Here is a 24,721-nt window from a genome sequence, read left to right as displayed (position 1 = left end):
TGTGTAGTGTGTGTGTGTGCGTGTCTGTGTGCGTGTCTGTGTGTGTGTAGTGTGTGTGTGTAGTGTGTGTGTAGTGTGTGTAGTGTGTGTGTGTGTAGTGCGTGTGTGTGCTTGTGTGTAGTGTGTGTGTGTAGTGCGTGTGTATGTGTAGTGCGTGTGTGTGTAGTGTGTGTGGTGTGTGTGTGTGTGTGTGTAGTGCGTGTGTAGTGCGTGTGTGTAGTGTGTATGTGTGTGTGTGTGTGTACACCTGCGGAAGGCGGTGATCCAGCGCCCCAGCTCCATGTTACAGTGGGGACTAAAGCGATCACAGCAGACAAACAGCTGCACCGTGTGATCCCAGTGAGCGCACGTCTCGTCCCTGCGGCCGGGACACGCCAACGCCGCGTCCAGCTCCACAACATCAAACTGCAGCAAGTCTAAACAAACCACACTAAACACTGTGATAACTGAGCAGCTTTCAGACTGTAGTGCGTCACATTTTTATGTGTTTTAGTCAGAACATTCAACAATCAACAATGTTTCATTAACAATCGTCAATACAAATAAAAAATATATATAAAATAAATAATAAAAAATATTTTGTTAATTAATTACTTAAATTAGAAAAAAGAAGCACATAAAATTCATTCATTCATTCATTCATCTTCTAACGCTTATCCGAACTACCTCAGGCGTCATCGGGCATCAAGGCAGGATACACCCTGGACGGAGTGCCAACCCATCGCAGGGCACACACACACACACACACACACACACATTCTCATTCACTCACACAATCACACACTACGGACAATTTTCCAGAGATGCCAATCAACCTACCATGCATGTCTTTGGACCGGGGGAGGAAACCAGAGTACCCAGAGGAAACCCCCGAGGCACGGGGAGAACATGCAAACTCCACACACACAAGGCGGAGGTGGGAATCGAACCCCCAACCCTGGAGGCGTGAGGCGAACGTGCTAACCACTAAGACACCGTGCCCCCCGAAGCACATAAAATAATAAACTAAATTTCATTTCGTTTGACGTTTCTTTGAGATTGAAATACAACTGAATGATTCATGAATTAATCTTTCATTTATTAATAATTAAGTTACTAAATGAACTTTTTTCCAAATAAATCATTAATTCAAATGAACGCTTAAACATTTCAGAAATGACTAGAATTGTGGATTTCTGACTGATTGTATATCGTCTTGAAATCGTGTTTAATTTTGTTTAAAAAACAAAAAAATGTTTAATTTCCTTTAAGATTTACTTTGTTGAATTTTATGGTCTTTAATTTTATAGGATTTTTTTCATTTTGCAAACAGAACTTGAGAATCTCGGAGCTCTGAACAACAAACCTATCGATACTGAAGGATTTCCTGCACAAACGCTGCTGTGTTGATGTGTTGAGCTTCTGAGAAGCTTTTCTGCTCAGCACAGATGTAAAGACTTATTATTTGATCATTATTTCTTGTGATCATTAATCTGACACTCGCTGGATGTTTCTTTAGCGTTCTGATGTCTGAGGTGAACATTGACTGAAGCTCCTGGCCTGTATCTGTGTGATGTTCTGTGCTGTGATGTTCTGCTGCTAGCTGATTGGCTCGGCTCTGATTGGCTCGGCTCTGATTGGCCTGGCTCTGATTGGCTCGGCTCTGATTGGCCTGTGTCTGATTGGCTCGGCTCTGATTGGCCTGGCTCTGATTGGCCTGGCTCTGATTGGCTCGGCTCTGATTGGCTCGGCTCTGATTGGCTCGGCTCTGATTGGCTCGGCTCTGATTGGCCTGGGTCTGATTGGCTCGGCTCTGATTGGCCTGGCTCCGATTGGCTCGGCACTGATTGGCCTGGCTCTGATTGGCTCGTGTCTGATTGGCCTGGGTCTGATTGGCTCGGCTCTGATTGGCCTGGCTTTGATTGTCTCGTCTCTGATTGGCTCCGTGTGTATATGAGCAGGTGTAAAGTGTGAATTCTGATTAACTGTGAGCTTAAACGGACCTTTGGGAAGCTCGACCACAGCCTGAGCTCCTGCTTCTCCCTGCATCAGTGTGTTATTAAACACAGGAACGACAGCAGCGGGACGTTTAACGCGCTCCAGCAAGTTGGCGTTGAAGTCAAACCTGCCAAGAGAAACAGAGGAAAACCGGATACAGTTGTGTAGAATTACTGCAGGTAGTTTCTCTTGTGCTCTTAATTATTAGCCCCCATCCAACAGAATTGGGAACTGAATCAGATTGCTGGAGTTTAGTGATTTTGTGTGCGTGTCTGTGTGTGTGTGTGTGTGTGGACATACCACTCTGCCTGCCAGCTTATGAAGCGGAATGTAGGATACAGGAACCAGCCCATTTCTGCCAGCATCCCCTGCTTGTCAATCGCCATAAAAAAGTTGGGAGATGGAGTGAGCTGGAACGTCACATTCACCGGTTTCCCTGAGCTGTTGTTAACACACGCACACACACACACACACACACACACACACATTCAAAATCTCTGAGCACAACACAACCTTCAGAGCGCTTAATAACCTTCTGCGAGTGACTTACGCTAGTCCCTGAGCTACAGCAGGCTCATAGTGCAGCATAGAGGCAGGAATATTCAGCGTGGTGTTACACTCATCTCCAGCGCAGTTCATATCCTGGATTGGGTTGCCAGGTAATGCATAAATCAGCACACCGACCGCTTTGGAATCAGCCATGGCTTTAATCTGGAGTGAACAAGACACAAGAAAATAATTGGGCACGTTTGTGTCATGACGCCACCTCATGACATGCAGTAATTATTATTATTCCTCACTTACTGGATGTTATAAATAACTCTGTAGTGAGTAAAACATGACACACTAACACCAGCGAAGACTTCTGATAAAACTCTAACAACATTAAAGCATAAGGAGAAGTATGCGGTGTTATGATATATGATCTGGATGTAGATCATCATTACTGCAAATGAAATTCGAGCACGGAAGAGAAGAGTTTTATTGTGGTTTTGTGTCAAATGAACGTCTCACCTTTGTGAAAAACGAGCAGCCGCTTTCAGAGACCCAGGCCACGGCTCCGGCAGCCGCAGGAAAGGGCTGGCATCCGTCGCCCGCGCCGACCAGGATGTACTGCACTTTTTCCCAGCGTCCATTCAGCCAGTCGTACCTGGCGTTCAGGCGCTTCGTGATCACCGGAAGGTTCCAGTCTGAGAGACACGTGTAAAATGAGCGTGTGTAGCAGACAGTAGGACAAATATACGTTTATAAATATATATTTAGGACCAAATATTTAGCGCTGAAGTATTAAGTGCTGCAGAAAAGTCCAGAAAATTCCAACACAGCTCTTGTCATGCTGTCTGGTGTTTGGATGTGAACAGAGCGGACGCACCTGGACTAGTGAACACCGCTTGCGCCAAACCGCAGTTGTGTCCGCCGCATCCCCACGAGTAGAGAACTCTGGGTATCCAGTTCCCCAGGGCGTAGACAGGGATGGGGGAGAAATGAAGCCTGGATAATATTTCTTTACCCCTGATAACATGAGGAAGGATTTTAGATTGGTAAAAAATTTACCATTATATCTGTTACTACTGAAATGCCCAAAGCCTGCTGTGCAACTCTAGTAACTATACTATGTTCCCTTCACTGGAACTAAGAGTCACCAACAATGCTCCATCATGGCAATGCTCTTGTGCACAAAGCTCCTGAGCTCCATGAAGACAGGATGTGGTGGTTAAGATCGGAGTGGAAGATCTTGACTCTGACTCAACCCCACTGAACACCTTTGGGATGAACTGGAACTGGAAACTTCTCAACATCTCAAGTGTGATCTCACTGATGCTCTTGGAGCTGAAGGAACACTAAATCCCCACAGCTACAATACAGCATCCATTGGGAAGCCTTCAGAGAAGAGCAGAGCAGAGAAGAAGAGAGAAGAGAAGAGAAGAGCAGAGAAGAGAAGAAGAGAGAAGAGCAAAGAAGAGCAGAGAAGAGAAGAAGAGAGAAGAGGAGAGAAGAGAAGAAGAGAGAAGAGCAAAGAAGAGCAGAGAAGAGAAGAAGAGAGAAGAGAAGAAGAGAGAAGAGCAGAGAAGAGAGAAGAGAAGAAGAGAGAAGAGAAGAAGAGAGAAGAGCAGAGGAGAAAGAGAAGAAGAAAGGAGAAGAGAAGTGAGAGAAGAGATGATAATAAGAGAAGAAGAGAAGAGCTGAGCAGAGAAGAGAAAGAGAGGAGAAGAGAAGTGGAGAGGAAAGAAGAGGAGAGGAGAGGAAAAAGGGGAAGAGAGGAGAGAAGAGAAGAGGAGAAGAAGAGAAGAGAATTGAAAAGAAGAGAAGAGGAGAGGAAAGAAGAGGAGAGGAAAGAAGAGAAGAGAAGAGAAGAGAAGAGAAGAGAAGAGAAGAGAAGAGAAGAGGAGAGGAAAGAAGAGGAGGAGAGGAAAGAAGAGAAGAGAATTGAAAAGAAGAGAAGAGGAGAGGAAAGAAGAGGAGGAGAGGAAAGAAGAGAAGAGAATTGAAAAGAAGAGAAGAGGAGAGGAAAGAAGAGGAGGAGAGGAAAGAAGAGAAGAGAATTGAAAAGAAGAGAAGAGGAGAGGAAAGAAGAGGAGGAGAGGAAAGAAGAGAAGAGAATTGAAAAGAAGAGAAGAGGAGAGGAAAGAAGAGGAGGAGAGGAAAGAAGAGAAGAGAAGAGAAGAGAATTGAAAAGAAGAGAAGAGGAGAGGAAAGAAGAGGAGGAGAGGAAAGAAGAGAAGAGAAGAGAATTGAAAAGAAGAGAAGAGGAGAGGAAAGAAGAGGAGGAGAGGAAATAAGAGAAGAGAAGAGAAGAGAAGAGAAGAGAAGAGAAGAGAAGAGAAGAGAAGAGAAGAGAAGAGAGAAGAAGAGAAGAGAAGAGAAGAGAAGAGAAGAGAAGAGAAGAGAAGAGAAGAGAAGAGAAGAGGAGGAGAGGAAATAAGAGAAGAGAAGAAGAGGAGAGAAGAGAAGAGAAGAGAAGAGAAGAGAAGAGAAGAGAAGAGAACAGAAGAGAAGAGAAGAGAAGAGAAGAGAAGAGAAGAGAAGAGAAGAGAAGAAGAGAAGAGAAGAGAAGAGAAGAGAAGAGAAGAGAAGCTGATGTGATTCCTGCCCCTCACCTGTGTCCCGACTCTACAGCCACTCTGTACACCTGCTCTCTCATCCACATCACATCCTGAGCTGCAGAATCATCCAGAGACACGAAGAGAACTTCAGCACTGAGCGGAAGGAACTGGATCAGATCGGACACGGAGGACTTGGACGTCCAGAGACACTCCAGGAAAGCGGATTTATTGGTGAACGCGTGGATTATCACGGAGTGATCAGACGTCTCTGTGGGAGGATAAACAAACTCCCCGTTTAGGGTTTTTACACTGAAAGGTGGAGCCGGATCTCCGGGGTCGAACCCGGACAAACCGGACCGCTTGTGCGCGTGAGCTCGCGTCTGAACGGTGTGGTTCACGTGTTCAGCCTGAAGGTTCACAGTGAAGCAGTAAATAACACAACACACAAGTCTGCGTGCTGACAGACAGCTCGTCATACTGGGACCTGCTCTCTAAGGTCACTCTGTTTAATCACAAACTGATAGTGAAAGCAAAAAGACATCATATAAAAAAAACAATGCGACACGCGGGATATTTATGCCTTCGCTGCGGTCACGTGATCAAAGAGCTCATTTCCCTAAAGAGGCGTGGCTTAAAGAATCCCGGAAGTTTGCGTCAAACCTGAGATGAACACGGATTAATAAACAAACGGGGAAATTAGAGGTCTGTATAAAAATTAGTTGTTTTGTCTAATGAACAAACTATTTATTAATAATAAATATTAATAATAATAGATTATAATGATAATAAACCATAATAACATAAGTATGAGTATGATAGCGATCATATTAATAATAGTAATAATTATAAAAATATTAATAATGATAATAGATTATAATAATAGATTAATACTGAATATTAAATAATAATAATGATAAGTATGATGATAATATTAATGATAATACTACTACTAATATTATTAATAATTATAATAGATTATAATGATAATAATGATTATTATCGACATGACAGCAATATTTTTTTCACCTCCTCACACTTTCACATAAAATAACTTGTAAACATAATTCAATATTATAAGTAAAATGATTAATCGATATTTTTCATGCTGCTCTATACACAAATTCCCTCTCTGTGTAAATACATGCAAAGTGTTTATTCCTTAGTCTTCAATCCCTGCATCATTTATCAATACCCACAGCTTTTACAAACATACATATAGTATAAAGATCAATCCTGTGCACAACGTTTACCTCAAAAACAATTCTTGCCTGTTTTCTATGGGTGCCATTACTTTTAACTCTACGCTACGTAGCGTCGATCCGAGAAAGGTACACGTCACGCAATGAAACAAACGGAATGTGTGGTAAGTTTTCCAGACAGGTTTTTTACTGAAGAATATTTCGAAGTTCCACCGTAAATCGATTAGACGGTACTATAAAAAAGAAAATCAATGGAATACTGCTTTGTCTGCAGAAACATCAGTATGTAACATTATTTCACTCCATATCACACGTTTATTAAGTGACTGTACAATAACATATGCAAAATAAAATAGAAAAAAAAAAATACAGAAAAGGAATACATATATAACCAAAGAGGGGAAATATGCGTTACTTTTTTTTCTCCTTAGAATAATACATCAGGTGATGTTAGGTGAGGTGTAGCTTTATGCAGCTTTAACAAATAAACCGGAATCACCGCCGTTTCCTCGTAGCGATCGGCTGGACGAGATCGTTTACGAAACCGTCTGAGGATCAAACGGGGAAAAACTAAACAGGTTTAGGATTTTAACTGGCTCCAGATAAACGTAAATACATTTTATATATATATATATATGTATATATATATATAAAAAATAAACTAGCTGAAATATTAATATCAGTGAAGCTGTAATGAAGTTGATGAGTTAGAGTTTTACTCTGAGTAACTCATTAAAATCTGCCCTTGTTAACATTTTGTTTTTTTGACACCATGGTAACGACAATGATCACAGAAAACCATTTCACTGACATCGAAGGTCATGTGGTAAAAAAAAACTATATAAGAGTACAGATTTTGGCATGTGTGTGCGTGTGTGTAGAAACATTTAGAAGGGTTTGGCTTTAGTCCACACCCGGCTGTGTGTACGCGTCCAGCTGTGAGCCGAATGTGGCGTTTATGGCGGATATCGGGCGCTCAGGGGAAGCGGCGATGAACAACACGGTTGTATTGCAAACGTTTTTTTTTTTTTTAAAATATCTTCCCTTTTTTCGCTTTCTTTTCCAGAGTCCTGTAGAAAAAAGGAAATGTTTGTGTTAGTGAGGAACTAAAACATCTGAAACAGTTCGTCACATCAAGATATCTATTTTTTAGGTAAAATTTGTGTTTTTGACACGTGATGGAAAGTCAAACGCATAAACAGCTCGTGCAACGTGTCGTGGTACGTCAGATGTCTTTACACAACCAAAATTATGGTCGATTTATCTTTATACATTTTTCCATGTCATTAAAAAAAAATTGGAAAACAGCGCCCTCTAATGGGAAAGATAAACGTTCTAGAAAGAAAAAAAACAAAAAAAAAAAACGAATAATTTCCCATTTATATATATTATATATACATTTTATATATATAGCATTTTTTTATGTTTATAACTTAGAGACACCTAAATCCAGTGCTAATTGACCTACATTCATAGAAGTTCATTAGAATGTTTTTGATTCTGATGAGTGCTTGTAGGGTTGGAAATGGAACGTTTAAGAGTTTGACTTTGTAAACCATGGAGTTCATGCTAAACTTGTTTAAAAACACACTGGTGTGGTGATGGTGCTGACCTGGAGGCGTCAAGTTTCTGCTGCTCGAGGAGGCGCTGCTGGGTCTCCCAGTTCACTCGCTCCTCCTCGAACTGACGTCTCCTTTCCTCGAGCTCCTTGTGCTGAGCCTCGAGGTTCTTCTTCATCTGCTCATGACGGCGCTGCAGCTGTATGGAAGAAAGAAAAAAATAAATAAGATATTTAAAAAAAAAAAAATAAATCAGAGATTGTGAATGAGATCAGATATTGTGATTCGGTTCCTCACCAAGTTGGACAGATTGAGAAACTTTTGAACAACGGCGGCATCTCTGACTTTGGACAGAAAATCTTTACATGGCAGTGACTGTAGGAAAGCTTTACCTCTGCCTCGGAGTCTTTTAGCTTCTGGACCTTCTCCTTGACTTTCATCTCAAACACCTGCTCCATCTCCATTTCCATCTTCTTCATCTTAGTCACATGCTCTCGCCTTTCCTCCTCCATCTGCGCCAGAGGGCTCCTGGGGGACGTGCCGACATGCAGTTGGAGTTAGAAATCAGCAGACAGACTGGCATCATAAATTATGGTTAAAATGGAACTGCTCCAGAGAGACATCTCACACATCTGTAGTGATGTGTGTTAGAGAGAGAGAGAGGGAGAGAGAGGGAGAGAGAGAAGGAGAGAGAAAGAGAGAGGGATAGAGAGAGAGGGATAGAGAGCGAGAGAGAGAGAGAGAAGGAGAGAGAGAGAGAAGGAGAGACAGAGAAAGAGAGGGAGAGAGAGAGGGATAGAGAGCAAGAGAGGGAGAGAGAGAGAGAGGGATAGAGAGCGAGAGAGAGGGATAGGGAGCAAGAGAGAGGGATAGAGAGCGAGAGAGAGGGATAGAGAGCGAGAGAGAGGGATAGAGAGCGAGAGAGAGGGAGAGAGAGAGATAGAGAGGGAGAGAGAGCGAGAGAGCAGGCGAGAGAGAGTGAGAGAGAGAGAGAGAGAAGGGAGAGAGAAAGAAAACAGGAGGGGGAGAGAGAGAGAGAGAGAGAGAGAGAGAGAGAGAAGGGAGAGAGAGGGATAGAGAGCGAGAGAGAGGGATAGAGAGCGAGAGAGAGGGAGAGAGAGAAGGGAGAGAGAAAGAAAACAGGAGGGGGGGAGAGAGAGAGAGAGAGAGAGAGGGGAGCAGGAGTGTGTGAGAGAAACTGACACCTGTAGATGTAAATGAACAGACAGCTCACAGATCAACGCTACAGAGTTTTGACTAGCAGTGAGGAAACTGGGAAGATAAATATCCATACAACATTCCAGGTTTTTCCAGATTTCCCAGTGACACACAAGCTAGAAAGATGATTGGAGGTAAGAAGCAAAAAAGCTTGAGCACTGATTGGAGGTTAGTAGGCGAAGCAGACACACACACACACACACACACACAGCAGGCTAAAGACGACGCCAAATAAACCTACAGATCTGGATAGAGGCTTTAAAATAACCGAGAGAAACAAATACAAAAGACTTATGTGGAGAAAAAAGAAAGACAACCGGCGTCTCCTTCATCACCATCATTCACAAACTAACGCCGTGCAGAGGAAACCGACCTGAACACTTATTCATATACACACACACAACACTTAACATTTATTCAGTGAGAGATTTATTCAGTTTGAGATTATATTTAAGACCCAGAACTACGGCTCGGGCTCCTGTTAGCAGGGAACCTCGACCTTTCTGCGTTCCCTTGCATTCGTGTGTTTCTTTACTGCATGGACATTTTTTTTCAACCTGGCAGAAGAGGAAGGCAGGAAAAAAAAGGCTACCACAGACACTAGAGGGCGCCATCACCAGTGCAGGAGAGAAACTGTTTTGCTTTTGGAAAAAAACAAAAAAGAAAAAAAACAAAAAAAGAAAAAAGAAACGAACAACAAAAAAAAAAGACAAAAATCACACTTACATGCCTTCGACCATGTCATCTCTACAAAACAGAAACACACAAACTTAACATGCTGAAATCAGTATGTGGATTAAGGAGCAACAAAGAATGTAAAAGTAATAAATGCTCGAATGAGAAAACTGTGAAAGCTGAAACTGGCTCGGATCAGACGAGCGACTAACGGAACTCGTGCTGTGGTTTCCTGTCAGTTAGTGGTGAATCAGGCTACGCAGCTCATTGGCTGCTGCACGGTGTGTGTTAGTGCGACAGTGTGTTTGTGCGTGCGTGTGTGTGTGTGCAAGCACGTAAGTGAGTGCTCGCGCATGCTTGTGATTACAGGGCAGGTTAAAGGCTCTGAGATGTGGCTGGTTTGTCTGAGAGGAAATGGTGACGTTACACAACCTGACGACAAACAGGTACGAAACACTGATCTGCACTCATGACATCCTTGTGTGTGTCCGCCGATTACTGGATCCTGATTGGTCAAAAAGATGTTTCCTTTTCGTAGAATCAAATCGAAATGAATGCTCGAACGACTTTTATCGTTTCTATAGCAACAACAGGGACTTCTCTGAGGACACCTTTATGGAAGGAGTCGCCGATGTCAGAGCTTCGGGTTTTAATTCTGGCAACGTGACGCATCGAGGCCCGGCGAGCGAACGACTGTTTACGGCGGCTAACATTGAAAGCCGTAACGAGAACTTGCTTAATACGTTTAATATTAAAAGGCAATAAAAAAAAGGCAGGACTTATTCAGCAGTAAGTATATTTATTCGTGCCGCACTACTCTGAAGCCTTAGTGTCGAAATATATCGTCGCTGTCGGGCGGAATCCTCGTATCTCCAAAACCGTTATTGTTCAGGAAATAAAAAAACGCCGTACCTTATCTGCAGTACACAGGGTTTAGTCCGAGTTGCAGTGGATTGTCTTGCGCTAAATTCCTGTCCTCAGACGAGCACCAGATCTAACGTGGGGTCAAGATTTTTTTTTCTTTGAGCCCAGTGTTTTGAAGACATTTACCTCAGAAGACGTGTTGATTCGTTGCGACTCTTCTTGAGGAGAAATATGCCGTGAAGCTCTCCCACGGAGTGAGGAAGAGGTGGACAGTTGAAGTGTCCAATGGAGTTATGAGATTTGCGCTCAAGCTATTTTCAAGACTTTAGATTGGTTAATAACTTGTAAAAATAACAGACCCACGTGGGGACTGACCAATAGCATCGATATGTGAAAAAAATATGAAATTGACCAAATTTGGACATACGAGGTTTCCGCCCGACAGCGACGAGATATATTTCAATATATATTTTTTTTATATATTGAAATCTAATTTTGAGGTGAACGGAACTAATATTTCACGCTCTGTTTACTAAGACCAAAAACGAGGAGTGATTTTGCTCGTTTAAAACCTGGTACTTTCCGGTATGCTTTAAAGTTGCTGTACTGTTTCGGTCTGAACGGTTCCCGTTACACGCGCCTCTGTGATTTATTCTGTATTATGTGGAGAGTTTCGATAGAGACCTGGTGAAATACGAGGACACGTACTTGGTGAGTTGTCCTTTGGTCTTGTTGTTGTCCATCCCGTTGCAGGTGACAGCTGCCAGCTTCCTGCTCCTGTAGTTCTCGTAGTGGACGTTGTTGGTGACGTCCTTCAGGTCCTGCATGTGAGTTCTGGGAGAGAGAAAAAAAAAAAAAAAGAACGCATGCGGCGGTGACGCTAAAACGACATGTACGGTATCTGCACCTACAGAGGCGTACGATAAAAGTTATACGTACAGAGTTAAAGTAAATAAATGTTTACGGTCAACACGATACCTGATGAGCATGTTCCTTAGAATGGTGAAATCACAGTGGTCTCCGTTTTCGACTGTAGAGGAGAAGAACGATAGAAAGATTCTCACTTTTTTGATACCAGGTGGTGATACTGATGGTGAGAAGTTATACAGCCGTCTTTTTTTTGGGCTCGGCGTGCGCTACGTGTACGATTCTACATTGCTGCCGTTTTGTCTTATGTGGTGAACTTACATATTGAAAATAGAATGCAATTTGGGCTGCGAATAAAAAAGCGCTGAAGATAGAAAAAAATAAAAATAAATAATCTTTAAAAAACAATTAACCTTTAAACGCTGCATTGGTCTTTTTTTTTTCCCCTCCCCATGAATAGGTCCCTAACAGGTAGGTGGGGTCGACATTTAATAATGTTTTTATTCCTTATATGAAGACGTATTTTAATCGCATGTTTTAAGTCATTTGTAAAATTAAGTGCTAAAAAAAAAAAAAAGACTAGTTTAAGTGTTTGCATGTAAACAAATGGAAGGAATTTACCAGCACTGTGGTAAACACAGTGTGTGTGTGTGTGTGTGTGTGTGAGTCTCTTCAGGTCTGTATTGAAGGCCATGTGTCAGTGCCAGCGTGCGAGTCAGCACGTACCTTCTGCCACGCCCCATGGGTACTGCCTCCCTCTAACCTTCTTCCCGTTCACCTCGATGATGGTGTTGCTGCCGACTACAGCCAGAGGAAGTCGATCCTACACACACAAACACACACACTTCATTTGACTGGGACACAAATACTAACATCTTCACAATCAGTAAAAACCCTCACGCTAAAACATCCTTTAAGAAAAAAAAAACAAAAAAAAAAACAACAACTCAGAAATCTCACTTTGATCTTTTTCACCAGTTTGTTCTCCTCTTCGTCGTCGGTCTCCGGAAACTCGTAGATTTTGATTTTGTGCTCCTGGATTTCTCTCATGATCTGAGAGAGGAAAACAAAGTGCATATAAAGTTAAATCAACTCTATTTCCTTAACGTGGGCATGAAGAAGAAAACCTCGGATGATTTTGGAGGAGCGTCGGATCGGTATTAAATGATCGAAGCTGTGATGTTTACTGTGATGATTCAGTGCCATGTGCAAACTGGTGAGAACGAAAAACGCTGCTTCAGCTGCTGCAAAGCTCTTATTTGCGTTTCCTTGAAAAATATTTACATTCCTTCTTGTTTTGGAAAGCTGTTTCAAACAAGCACGGCAGTCATCACATAAGCCCTTTTCCTTTCGACACGTCCCAATAATTAGCAGCTGCCATAAATCTACATCCTGTTTTCTGCAACAATGATTATTATTTACAGTAAAAAGTAGGAATAGATTAAAACCAGGTGAATTGTTTTGATGTATTTGTCTGACCGAACTCAGATCTGACTGGCTGAAAGACGAGCAGAAAAGCAGAAACAGGTTGGGATTTATCTATTTATGTTCTTCCTCTCGGTGTCTCTCCTCCTGCTGGGATAATACTCAGACAGATGGCACGGCGTGCACAAGGATCCGAGCTTCTCAACACTCCTGACTGCGTAACGTTAGCTGAGCTCAAACCCAGGCGCAACATTAAATGCTCTGTATTACAGACTTACTCGAGCCGTTCAGAAGACAGACAGAAATTCAAGCATTCTTGTTCTGGACAGATTTACCGGTGCTCGATTCTGATTGGTCGGGACGGGTTGATTAGTTTTCTCTAAGGTGAAGTTTTTAAACTCATTCTATTATGTCATCATTTCCACATTGCTGTGCCTTATGAGGAGTGGACAAATAAACATGAGAGAGGGAGAGAGAGAGAGAGAGAGAGAGAGAGAGAGAGAGAGAGAGAGAGAGAGAGAGAGAGAGAGAGAGAGAGTGAGTGAAAGAGAGAGACATACAGAGGGGGGGGGGGAGTGAGTGAAAGAGAGACATACAGAGAGAGGGGGGAGTGAGTGAAAGAGAGAGACATACAGAGAGAGAGAGAGAGAGAGAGAGAGACAGACAGACAGAGAGAGAGACATACAGAGTGAGAGAGAGACATACAGAGAGAGAGAGACATACAGAGAGAGAGAGAGAGAGACATACAGAGAGAGAGAGAGAGAGAGAGAGAGAGAGAGAGAGAGAGAGAGAGAGAGAGAGAGAGAGACATACAGAGTGCGAGAGAGAGAGAGAGAGAGACATACAGAGAGAGAGAGAGAGAGAGAGAGAGAGAGAGAGAGAGAGAGAGAGAGACATACAGAGTGCGAGAGAGAGACTTTAAGGGACAAACCTGTTTTTTAAACTGTTGGCACTCTTCAGGGGTGAGGGTGTCCGCCTTGGCGATCAGAGGGATGATGTTCACCTTCTCGTGCAACCGCTTCATGAACTCGATGTCCAGCGGCTTCAGCCTGGGCGAGAAAACGAGACACAAGATGAACATGTGGCAGCTGATACGAACACCGGACACTTATGAACGCATGGTGAACTGATCACAGAGCTGATATGAAGCTGATATGACAGTAAGAGACCGAGAGATTCTCCCGTATTCAGCACATTCTCACTGATTTGTGCTTGGGACTGGAATGAAAGTAAGCCTTCCTGTTGGCCTGACTGCGGGTGTGCTGTGGATTTCCTGCCAGTTTTCTGCTTGTGAGTTCAGAGAGGACGCGGTCTACACAATAGACGTGTTTTATTCTCACAAGGTGCACAAAACCAGACTGCTCCCTGTGTTCCTTGACGTCTCTACATTACATTGTTGACTAAATGCAGAAGGCATGCATGATAAAAAAGGGGCTCATTATAAGATTTTCTGTGATCCGATATCTATCCGATGGTAAAAAGACCAGGTCTAAATGCCCTTCCAAAAGTTTTGGAGACGGATATAAATCCGACGGTACAAACCACTTCAGGAGGTGGTCTGGGACGCGTTTCAGATGAAACTGGACAGGTGTAAATGAATGTGGTTGTTCAAGCCACATACGTCAGCGCTAAACTCCTCCCAAACGGAAGTACGTCACTCGCAGGTGATCTTTCACCTGCGTCTCGTCGGGTCTTAAAATGCGCTGCTGCTGCCAGTGAAAACGCAGCAAACAGTAAACGCTGTTTTTTGTAGCATAAACGTCACAAGTTTTTACGTCTTCTTTTTTGACTGCGTTCTGAAAACCACATACACCAAAGTGTGTTCCGTTTCAATTACCCTGGAAATGAGGTCAAATATATTTGCATTTTGGGCGGGAGTAGAAAGATCAAATCGATATCCGATTCGCCGAGACGCGTTTATGTGGCCTAATGTAAGTGGAACAGTTTTAACAAATCAGATAGATATCAGAGACAACACGTGAAGTGACCGGGTGTAAAAAGACCCAAAAACATGTTGGTCTCAAATCAGGACACTTCCACTCACGTCCTGAGCTGCTACAGACAGCAGGCCACTTTATCTGCTCGTTATCTATCAAAGTGCTATAAACAGTAGGAAATGGGTGCGTCGTCGTGGGAATTCGAGATTCTGCTCGCGCCCTCGACGCTGAGCTCGGGCATGAAACGTCAAACCAAAAGGCAGTTTAAGATTTAATCAGCGGTTTGAACAGCTTTGATAAAAACCAGGATAATATGCCTGAGCTTAGACTTTTTCATGCTGGTGTGTTTTGTTTCTATTTTGATATGAAGATGTATTTCAGAATAGGGCTGGGCGATGAAACGATAACGATATGTATCGCGATAGACACGCGATCATAATAAAAAATGTGTTCAATAAAACGTTCTATATTTTTTGTTCTTCGTCGGAAGAAAACGGAGGTTGCGAAGCAAGTTTGGTTGCATTAACAAAGGCACTCGCTCTCTGGTAACCTAGCAACATAGGGAGTGACACGCTAACAGCCAATCATGTAACAGTATCGCGTTTGGTTGCGCCAAATCGTCGTCTTGTGCTGGTGCTGGATTCCTCTTCAGTAACCGGCGACTGATTAGCAGAAAATGAGCCACAGCGCGTGAGGACATTGTAAATAAAAGTGTAAAAGTCAGCGCACCGGTACGGCAGTTTTTTGGATATTATACGTCTGACCGTAGTCACACCAACGTCGTCTGCAAATTATGCAAGATTAAATTCTCAGGTTTCTCTATGTTTATATTTAACACTTTGCACTATTTTATAGTGCATATATTTTAACACTTTTAGCACTATTGCGCTACTGCAATGCACTGCTGGCAGGTCTACCTATGAACGCAATCCGTCCTCTGCAAATGATCCAAAATGCAGCTGCCCGGCTTGTTTTCAACCTGCCAAAGTTCTCTCATACCACCCCGCTGCTGCGATCCCTCCACTGGCTTCCGGTAGCTGCACGCATCAGATTCAAAACACTGATGCTGGCCTACAAAGCCAAAAATGGACCAGCTCCCTCTTACCTCAAAGCCCTCATCACTCCTCGCACTGCACCCCGCACCCTCCGATCTACCAGCACTGCTCGACTGGTTCCACCATCTCTCAGGGTAAGAGGCAAGTATACTACAAGACTCTTCTCTGTACTGGCACCAAGGTGGTGGAACGAACTTCCCCTAGAGGTCCGGACAGCTGAGTCACTGGCTATTTTCAAGCGGCGGTTGAAGACCTACTTATTCAGGAAACACTTCAACTAGCACTTCTTTCATTATCTTTTGCATTTAAAAAAAAAAAAAAAAAAAAAAAAAAAAAAAAAAAAAAAAAACACACCTTTGACACTTTCATTGTAACTTTGAACAAATGTTTTAAACTCATGGTATCTTAAGTATGTAACTTAGTGATCCAGCATTAATGTATTCAATGTTAGAGATTTAAGCACTTATGTACGTCGCTCTGGATAAGGGCGTCTGCCAAATGCTGTAAATGTAAATGTAAATGTAAATTTTATTACACTTTATTAAGCATTTCTTACATTTTCTTTTATTTTGCACCTTAAATGTTAAGAGATAATTGTTAAGTGTTCATTGTGACTTTAGACTTATGTTTACATTATAATTCAGGGTTTCCCGCAGCACTGAGCAGTTCGGGCGGCTCGCCTAAGCTGGGAAACCCTACCGCCTTAACTAGGTCGTCCAAAAAAAAAAACTCCGCTGCACAAAAGGCCGTCAAGTGCATCTCGGAGAATAGCGCGGACGTGCTTCACACCGCGAGCGGTCACGTGCGCCACACGGCCGAAATGAGAGAAAGACGTGGTCCGTCACTGTCTGGAGGATAACTAGGCAGTTGATAAAACACGTGTCTGTGAGAACTGTAAGTGGACTTATGTATTGGGTTTATTTAAGCCTGTTATTGTATTAGTCTGTAGTTCTTGCCAATTTAAATTAAGTAAGCTGGTGATTTTGTTGTTTGAGTTCTTCACCTGCTAGCTAGGTTGCACGTGCCTGTTTTTAATAATTGTTAAACGTAGTACAGAGTCTGTGGTCTATCTCACAAAGAAGCCCCGCCCCCCGGGCCCCGCCCAACCCTACCTTTTCTGCAGGAAACCCTGTAATTATTTGACTTTTCCTGGTTTTTGACATTTCTGTCTTAATAACTGAGGGGATTTTGATCAGAGGAAGGTTAAGCTTAAAATAAAAATGTTTAAATGTAATATATTTTTCTCCTGGTCCTTATTTTAAATGGGTCATAAAAAATAGCAATAATTATCCATATCGACCGATATCGTGATACAGTTTTCAGCCGTATCGCCCAGCCCTAATTCAGAAAGATTTTTTTTTTTAGGTATCTGTCAAAACAGTGACACTAAAATGAGTGACCTACTGTTATACTTAATGACTCGGACACAGACGTCGTGGGCGATTTGATTGTGTTCTTTATGTGTATTCTATACGTGTTGAGTTTCAGACTTTTCAACTTTATTCTTTTGCTTTTATTTCCCAGCCAATCAGGGACAGGCCTGAAGTCTGAACCGAACCCAACCGGTTAAATGTGAAGTGAATAACAGTAAAAACTCAGCGGAGATTAAAAACTGATGTTTAATAGGTTTGTGAGCAACATATATTTAATGTCCCTGACTCACCCGTGTCCTGAGGGAGCGATGAAGTAGAGGCAGCAGTGAACTCTGTTGTCAGGCATCTGTCTCCTGTTAACGCGCGACTCTGAGTTCAGGTAATCCTCGAACTTGCTGTCGATGTGATCGATGACTGGCTGCCAGCTACAGCAAAGCAGGACACATGGGTGTTAATTTCACATGCATTGACTTAAGACCGATTCACCAACACTGACATTCACGGGGAAAGAATGTGTATGGAACCGGCCGGCGATCTGAACACGCTCACCAGTTACTGTTATCTACGGCGTCTCCGAACCCCGGGGTGTCCACCATGGTGAGCAGCAGCTGGACGCCGCCCTCCTTCATCAACACTTTAGACTGCTCCACCTGCAGCACAGACCGTTATTATAACACACACACACGTTCGTGAGGCTTTCGCATCCACGGGCTCCGTTCTGATTGGTTGGAAGTTTCGTTTATTTTCTCCGAAACTAATGCGGCTGCAAATCAGTGCGTTTGTACAAATGTTATCTTTGTATAGTAAGAGCTCCTTCATATAAATGGATTAATAATAATTAAAAAAAAACACAACACAACTGGTGATAGAACGACGAGAACAATTACGCTAAATGTAACTAACAATGGATAAAAAGTACCAGGTGTCTTTCTTTAATTAACACAAGAAAAAAATTGACAAATTTTGTATAAGAGGAATAAAGCACTGCGATATTAAACTAATGAATATCCTGGGAATAACTGGTCATTCCAGGGTTGCTTATTTTCCTAAAAGAGAGCGACACTGTGTGTTTATTTCCTCTGATAACACCAGGGAATAAACAGCCATTATAGCAGCGTTTTATTAACAAGATGTTAATAAACGTTTAACGGAAGCAGGGAATAATTTCCCTGGGTGATGTTAGATGAGCTGAAACCCGGCGGCGTGAACGAGTCTCGCTCTTTTGCCTTTCCTCTGAACACGCCGCTAACTTTTTCGGAACTTAATTTAAGAGATGAAACGCCTCCGAGAGCTCAGGTGTGAAACTATGAAACGGCTGCGTGTGCCAACACGTAGCGCGAGGAGGCATAGCATTACTGTGGTATGTTGGGAAACCAAAAGCTGGTGATGAGGTCTGAATAAAAAGTGCATCCAGCAGCTTTACCTGCACAGTTTTCTTGACTCGGTGTGACGGACCCGGGTGATCTGACGAGTACAGGTCAGTGAGGAACAGAGAGTTAATCATCATGGACTTGCCCAAGCCTGATTCACCTGAAATTGAGAAAGAATTCGATTTATTGAGGAGCAAAAGGAGAGCAGATCGATGATGAAGATGTTCTCGGACTAAAATCTCAGGTCTCGGGCCACGGTTCAGTTACTCGTAGATGCACAGATGTTGTTTGTCGTTGCTTTTGGCTCCGTAGGATCATTAATCTAATGAGATGTTCGACCCATGTCGAGGAAAAGAACGGCCTTTTTGTGCTTTGCCTTTGTGAGGCCTCTGGTCCTGTGCCTCTTGGCAGTGAAGGAGAATAACGAGATCCATGTGAGAGGAAAGAACTGCGTGTCGGCTTTGAAGGGCTGAACAGGAAGCTGTGAGACGGACGCAGTAACGTTCTGACTGACCTCGAAGTCTCGGGTTTTATCATCGGTGATAAACTCTGATCTCTAGAGCACAACTGCACTGTACTTTATTCTATAATCACTATTAAACACGGCTCTGTTAACGAAACTGATTCAAATGCTTTTCAGATATAAAACATTATTTCAGATTCACGTTCAACTTTTAGACTAGTATAAAAAAAACATAAAAAAAAAAAAACTAGCTGCGTGACTTTCGGATCCTTAAACGTCTCGTGGGAAATTCGTACTGTAAGTGACTTAAATGCTTATACTTCACTCTGCTAATCATTAACACTTTTTTTTGTTTTTCAGAATTTAACGTTAGAGACGATAATAAACACGGTCAGATTTGTAGAACAAGCGGCCTGCTACGGCCTCGCTCGTCCTGTGGACTATTTACTGCAGACAGGGGGGGGGGGGGGGGATTACCGAGGAATTAATTATAGTCATGTTTCCTCGATAAACAAATCAGATCCGAATAGGGCTTTGTTTCTGCACGTCGCCTTGTTTCATTCTGAAACAGGAAGTCGTCTTGAAATGCTTCGCTGACTTAAAAAACGGTGCGCGAGAAACCCTTCGTTCCTGTAGAATCTAAACAAAACTGCGTTGAAATACGGAGAAGAGAGTACAGGTTAATATAAACCTTCCTGACCTGATGATCTGGTTCGGTCTGAGGAAGCAATCTGTATTACAACCGACCCAACATAGAGACGTGTTCCTGTCACATAAACACCACATAAAAGACCTGCTGATAACGAGCTGCTGCTGTAGGAGGACACGCCTTCGTTTAATCTTTTTTTTTTTTTTTTAACACTTTTATACACGTCCTTTTACCTGCTTGTCTATGTAGAGTGTGTTGCAGCATATGCTTGTGATCGCGGGCTGTTGATTTTATCTAGTTTTTTTTTTTCTTTTGCCCCATGATCTTGATCAACAAGGATCTGGATAAATAAACAAAACACAGTAACTGTAACAGCAGGAACTTTTAACATGCTGTGGTGTTTAGCGTTACTATTTTAGTGGCCCGTTGTCGTTTAATGCGTCTGAAATCCCAGATGTTTGGGTCGACGGATTCGGGGATGACTGTACGAGGAAGGAATGAAGGAAATGTGCTGAACACAAACTTTTCATGAAGCAGCTCTGTGTACTCGGTGTAAGAAAAGTGTCTTTGCGAATAAGAGAGGTGGGAAGATTCGCTGCGGGCGAGAAATAAAAAAAAAAAAAAAAGGATTAAAAAACAAAAAAAACAGGCTGGTTGAGTTTTTCAGCAACTAAAGAAGGCATCAGGTCAGCGCTGTAGTTTACAGAGAGCTCAGTGAAGAAAGATCAGAGAGGTTTGTACAGAAACGATGGCTGCGCTAAGTCAGATAACACGGTGTACGTCGGTGATGAGCTGTAAAGCATCTCTGCAGTTGTGTTTTCTCTCCTGCTGCTTGGATGGTTTAGACGTCGTACGTTACGCCGCGGTCGTATCACGTGTCTGACGATTCTCCATTTCGAACATTATTATATTTTAACAGGCAGGATGTGAAATCAGTGCCTTTCAACCTAGTCTTCCTGTGTGGTTTCATCCTGACAGCGTTTACAACGAATGTCAAGAATGCAGTCGCCCAGCTGGCGGAGGTTCAACGGCAGACAGGAAATTCAAAGTGCTCGAGCGTGCCGCGTGTACGCGACCCGTCGCTTAACGCACGTCACTCAGACGTGCATTATTACGGTGGAGTATCCGTGCGAGAGACCTGGGGTTATAATCTGAATGCAGGAAGCCACTGCTCTCTTACCCACAACCATTAGTGTGAACTCGAAGCCCCGTTTCACAGACTTCCTGTAGACCTGGTTGGGGAGGCTGGCGAAGCCGACGTATCCCTCGAGATTTTTCTGCTGCTGTGGATGGTGAAAAAAAACAAAAAACAAACAATTCTAAGAAAAAACTAGCATACACATTCTGTATCAGTATAAAAGTATTTATTTTAGACTAAAGGTTTTGTGTTAAGCCTGAAACTCTTTCTAAAGTATTTGTTAGACTAAAAGCTCAGCATTAAACGTGATAATCGTGCTGAACGATTTAATTAACAGTGTTCTACTGTAAACCTTATATTTAATCGGAAATACTTAGTAAACCTTCAGCTTTATGTCTGAGAAAATTTTTTTTTTACTTTGATCTAAACGTTAAGTAATGAAGGCTGATGAATATTAAAATAGTGATTTTAGACAAAACCTTTAGTGTTAATCCTGATACTCACTGCTGTTTGTTTAAATCCAAGCGTCCGAGGTAAAGCCGAGGGTAACCGTAATGTCCAAGTGTCCGGAATTAGTTTTCAAAGCAAAAGAAGACAGAAAAAAGCTACATTAGTGTCCAGAAACTACTCGCTGTATCACAAACCACTTTGTTATTTAAGTCTACAAAAAAATAACTATTTTTATATAACAGTTATAACTAACTGTACTAAAACAAATTCCTCGAATGTGTAAACATACTTGGCAATAAAGATCTGATTCTGATTTCCGATAAAGACAGATCATCTGACTAATACAAAAATAACAGACGTTTCAAAGGTACTTTAATACTTAAGACACTCGACGTCTTTTGCACGTGAATCGGGGAGCGTCGCTTGTTGAATCTAGGGTTGTAAATAGGTGTCAGAGAGTATTAGACCAAATCAGATTGGCCTTGTAACCTTCATTAAAGTTGTAGCTTTGGTGGAAAGCTTAAGAACCTCAGAACTCTACATTTGGAGTCAGTAGGCAGAAAACATGAGATGAGAAAGATAGAACGTTAGATGGGATCAGATGCAGATGGTCGTGGTTCACGTGGTGAGATCTGCTGCTGTTTAAGGTCACAGCCGCGTGATGTCACGTTACTGGAAAGATAAATCTCCCTGTCACCCCTCCGGGCGGCGAAGCAGACGCTCGGCTTTAGGAATGAGCCGCGTTCGGATTTTCATCCGTGAGAGAGTGAAAAGTAACCCCCTAACCCCTAAGGACAGAGTGATGCTGAAACATGTCAGAAAACGTTTAGAATTACTCTCGAGCAGGCATTCCCAACCTGTGACCCGTGTACAGGAGAACCGTGGGTTCTCCAGGACCAGTGTACAGAACCTTTGTCTGAGAGCGTACAAACTTTAGAGTATCTGGACTAACATGATGATATGATGGTTTCCTTGATTCTGTACTTGACCAGAAAGTTAACGACCAATTAGGATCTGTACAGATTCCTGCACGGTATGCATCCAATCAGACGCTAGAGTGCGTTAGCTCCGCCCCTTGCTGCAAACTGGGCAGGGCAAATTGTTCTACGGTTGCATTCTGTGTTCAACAACAGCTTCGATAAGAACAACTCTTAAACCCCACCTTCGTTCAAAAACGCCGCTCACAAACGCCAACGATAACGTAGTCAGAACGTTCTGAATCCGAACCTCCGTAAGGAGGATTTTCTTTATACGGTTCTCCGACTCTTTTAGTCGTGAACACAGCGTATGTTACTTCTCACTGCGCTTGGGGTTGAGAAGAACCTTCCTGGTTCTTTCTTTGTTTTTCCCCACCTTGTAATCAGAGTTATGAGTTGTACACAACCTGGTAGTTTAGAACCATTAACCACGCCCAGTTTGTACACGGGGGGCGGGGCTTAAGGGCTGTAAAGATCGTCTGATTGGATGTAGATCGATTAAGTACAGAATGAATCATTGAAAACGTTATATAGGTTTATAAGCTATTGTTTTAGAAATATATTTATAGAAAATATATTTAAAAAAATTAAAACATTTTAATTTAGTGACCAAAAAAATCTCCATTTTGATCTTTTTTTTTGGAGACTTTAAGAGCAAAAAAAAAAAATGAATAAACATTATTATTATTATTATTATTATTTTTTATGCGAGTTAAGCGCGTGCCCTGACTAAACGTATCCTAACTAACCAAGCTAACCAGGTTAGCAGCATTTTTACACGGTGAGCTAATCAACAAATCTCCATAACAATCTCATCAGGCTAAAACGCCGTCTACTTTCACGATTATAAACTTTTCCATAAATCAAAATTCACGTCAAATTAAACAATAACAACTTACAATAAGCAACACAAAAAAAAAAAAAAAAAAACGGTTTCTTGATAGCTTAGCTTATCTGAAGCTAGCTAATAAAGCTAAAGTTTACCACCTCTGTGTGTTTGTTTAAGCAAACAGTACGCGAGAAATCTCCTTTAAATCTATTTCAACCTCATTTTTGTCTCTGTAAAGTTTTATGATTAGGTATTTATTTATTTAGTATTTACTCGAGCAGCCACAACCCAGAGCATTGACTTCACAGGAAATGCCTAAACTCGCGGTCTCTAGCTAAAGCTAACGTTAAGGTGCTATTCGGAAGAGAAAACACAACGAAATTTATCTAGTTAAAACATAAACTCTTGGACTTTGTGGTTTTTATTTGCTTTGTAGTGATTAAACCGAGCGAACGCAAGTGTTCTTACCCATAATATCGCTGTTCAGAGCTGCTGGAGAAACCGAGCCGACATTCCCCTGCTAACACTTCCGCAAAAAACTCTACGCGCCTTACGTCACGTAGCCGCAGCACTGAGGCTCCGCGTTACGTAAAGAGCGTAACGGCGCTTGGAGAATCGCCACCAGATGAAGCCGAATCGCGCCATGCGCGTAAATTAAAGAAAGAAAAAAAAGAAAGAAAGAAAGAAAGAAAATTATATACAGTATAATTTTTTTTGTCTAGACGCAGTAAAAAAATATATATATATATTATTAATATTTCTTGAGATAAATAAATTAATAAATGAATAAACAAATATAGATTTGTTTATATAATTATAATTAACCACAATTAAATTAAAGACAGGAAAACAGACAGAAAATATATACACATGGACAGACATGCATGGAAAAATAGATAGATAGATAGATAGATAGATAGATAGATAGATAGATAGATAGATAGATGGATGGATGGATACATGGATGGATGGGTGGATGAATGGATGGATACATGGATGGATGGGTGGATGGATAGATGGATGGATGGATACATGGATTAATGGATGGATAGATGAATGGCTGGATAGATAGATAGATAGATAGATAGATAGATAGATAGATAGATAGATAGATAGAGAACATTATATATTTTAAGGACATCTAATTTAAGGACAGCTTTTAAAACCTTTTCCAGATTTGTGCTTTTGCTTAATGCAGAGAAAGTGTATTTTTTTTAAGTGTCCATAAAAAAAGGACATCAGAAATCAAATCAAACAAATAAATAAAGAAGAAAATTGCGTGTGTCTGGAGTAAAAGGAGGCTGTGAAAGATTCTTAAGCATCAGACAACACCTGATTAACTACTAGTCTCTTAGAAAGAGAAACTCGGCTCTTATTTAGTTTTAGTTTTACTTTATTTAGTTTTACTTTAGCTACCATTCTTAACTTTTATTTCATTCATTCATTCATTCATTCATTCCTTCATCTTCTACCACTTATCCGAACTACCTCGGGTCACGCGGAGCCTGTGCCTATCTCAGGCGTCATTGGGCATCAAGACAGGATACAACCTGGACGGCGTGCCAACCCATCACAGGGCACACACACACTCTCATTCACTCACGCAATCACACACACTACGGACAATTTTCCAGAGATGCCAATCAACCTAC

General features: G+C 42.0%; 2 protein-coding genes across 2 annotated transcripts in view; both read right to left on the bottom strand.

Moving 5' to 3' along the window:
- si:dkey-256h2.1 (uncharacterized protein LOC337520 homolog) overlaps positions 1-5,600 on the bottom strand; it is a 7,833-nt gene extending 2,233 nt beyond the window's left edge. Inside the window, exons 1-7 of the mRNA XM_060861711.1 lie at positions 5,076-5,600; positions 3,350-3,489; positions 2,992-3,167; positions 2,528-2,688; positions 2,278-2,418; positions 1,983-2,104; positions 248-416 (exon numbers count right to left, since the gene is read on the bottom strand). Of these exons, the coding sequence (XP_060717694.1) occupies positions 248-416; positions 1,983-2,104; positions 2,278-2,418; positions 2,528-2,688; positions 2,992-3,167; positions 3,350-3,489; positions 5,076-5,497 (1,331 nt within the window). The 5' untranslated portion in view covers positions 5,498-5,600. The remainder of the gene's footprint in view (positions 1-247; positions 417-1,982; positions 2,105-2,277; positions 2,419-2,527; positions 2,689-2,991; positions 3,168-3,349; positions 3,490-5,075) is intronic.
- A 785-nt stretch (positions 5,601-6,385) lies between these two features.
- On the bottom strand, positions 6,386-23,714 carry septin7b (septin 7b). Its single transcript, XM_060861152.1, has 14 exons — positions 23,658-23,714; positions 20,856-20,958; positions 18,617-18,723; positions 17,743-17,843; positions 17,484-17,618; positions 13,760-13,877; positions 12,364-12,456; positions 12,130-12,226; positions 11,515-11,566; positions 11,245-11,370; positions 9,724-9,744; positions 8,172-8,307; positions 7,833-7,978; positions 6,386-7,290 (listed from the first exon to the last, which is right to left on the bottom strand). The coding sequence occupies exons 1-14, from the start codon at positions 23,712-23,714 to the stop codon at positions 7,251-7,253; spliced, it is 1,332 nt and encodes a 443-aa protein (XP_060717135.1). The 3' UTR covers positions 6,386-7,250.
- Positions 23,715-24,721: the final 1,007 nt, after the last annotated feature.

Source organism: Tachysurus vachellii, chromosome 25, assembly GCF_030014155.1.
Source record: "Tachysurus vachellii isolate PV-2020 chromosome 25, HZAU_Pvac_v1, whole genome shotgun sequence".
In the NCBI taxonomy this organism is placed as follows: Eukaryota; Metazoa; Chordata; class Actinopteri; order Siluriformes; family Bagridae; genus Tachysurus; species Tachysurus vachellii.
This window is presented reverse-complemented; position numbering and strand designations above follow the sequence as displayed.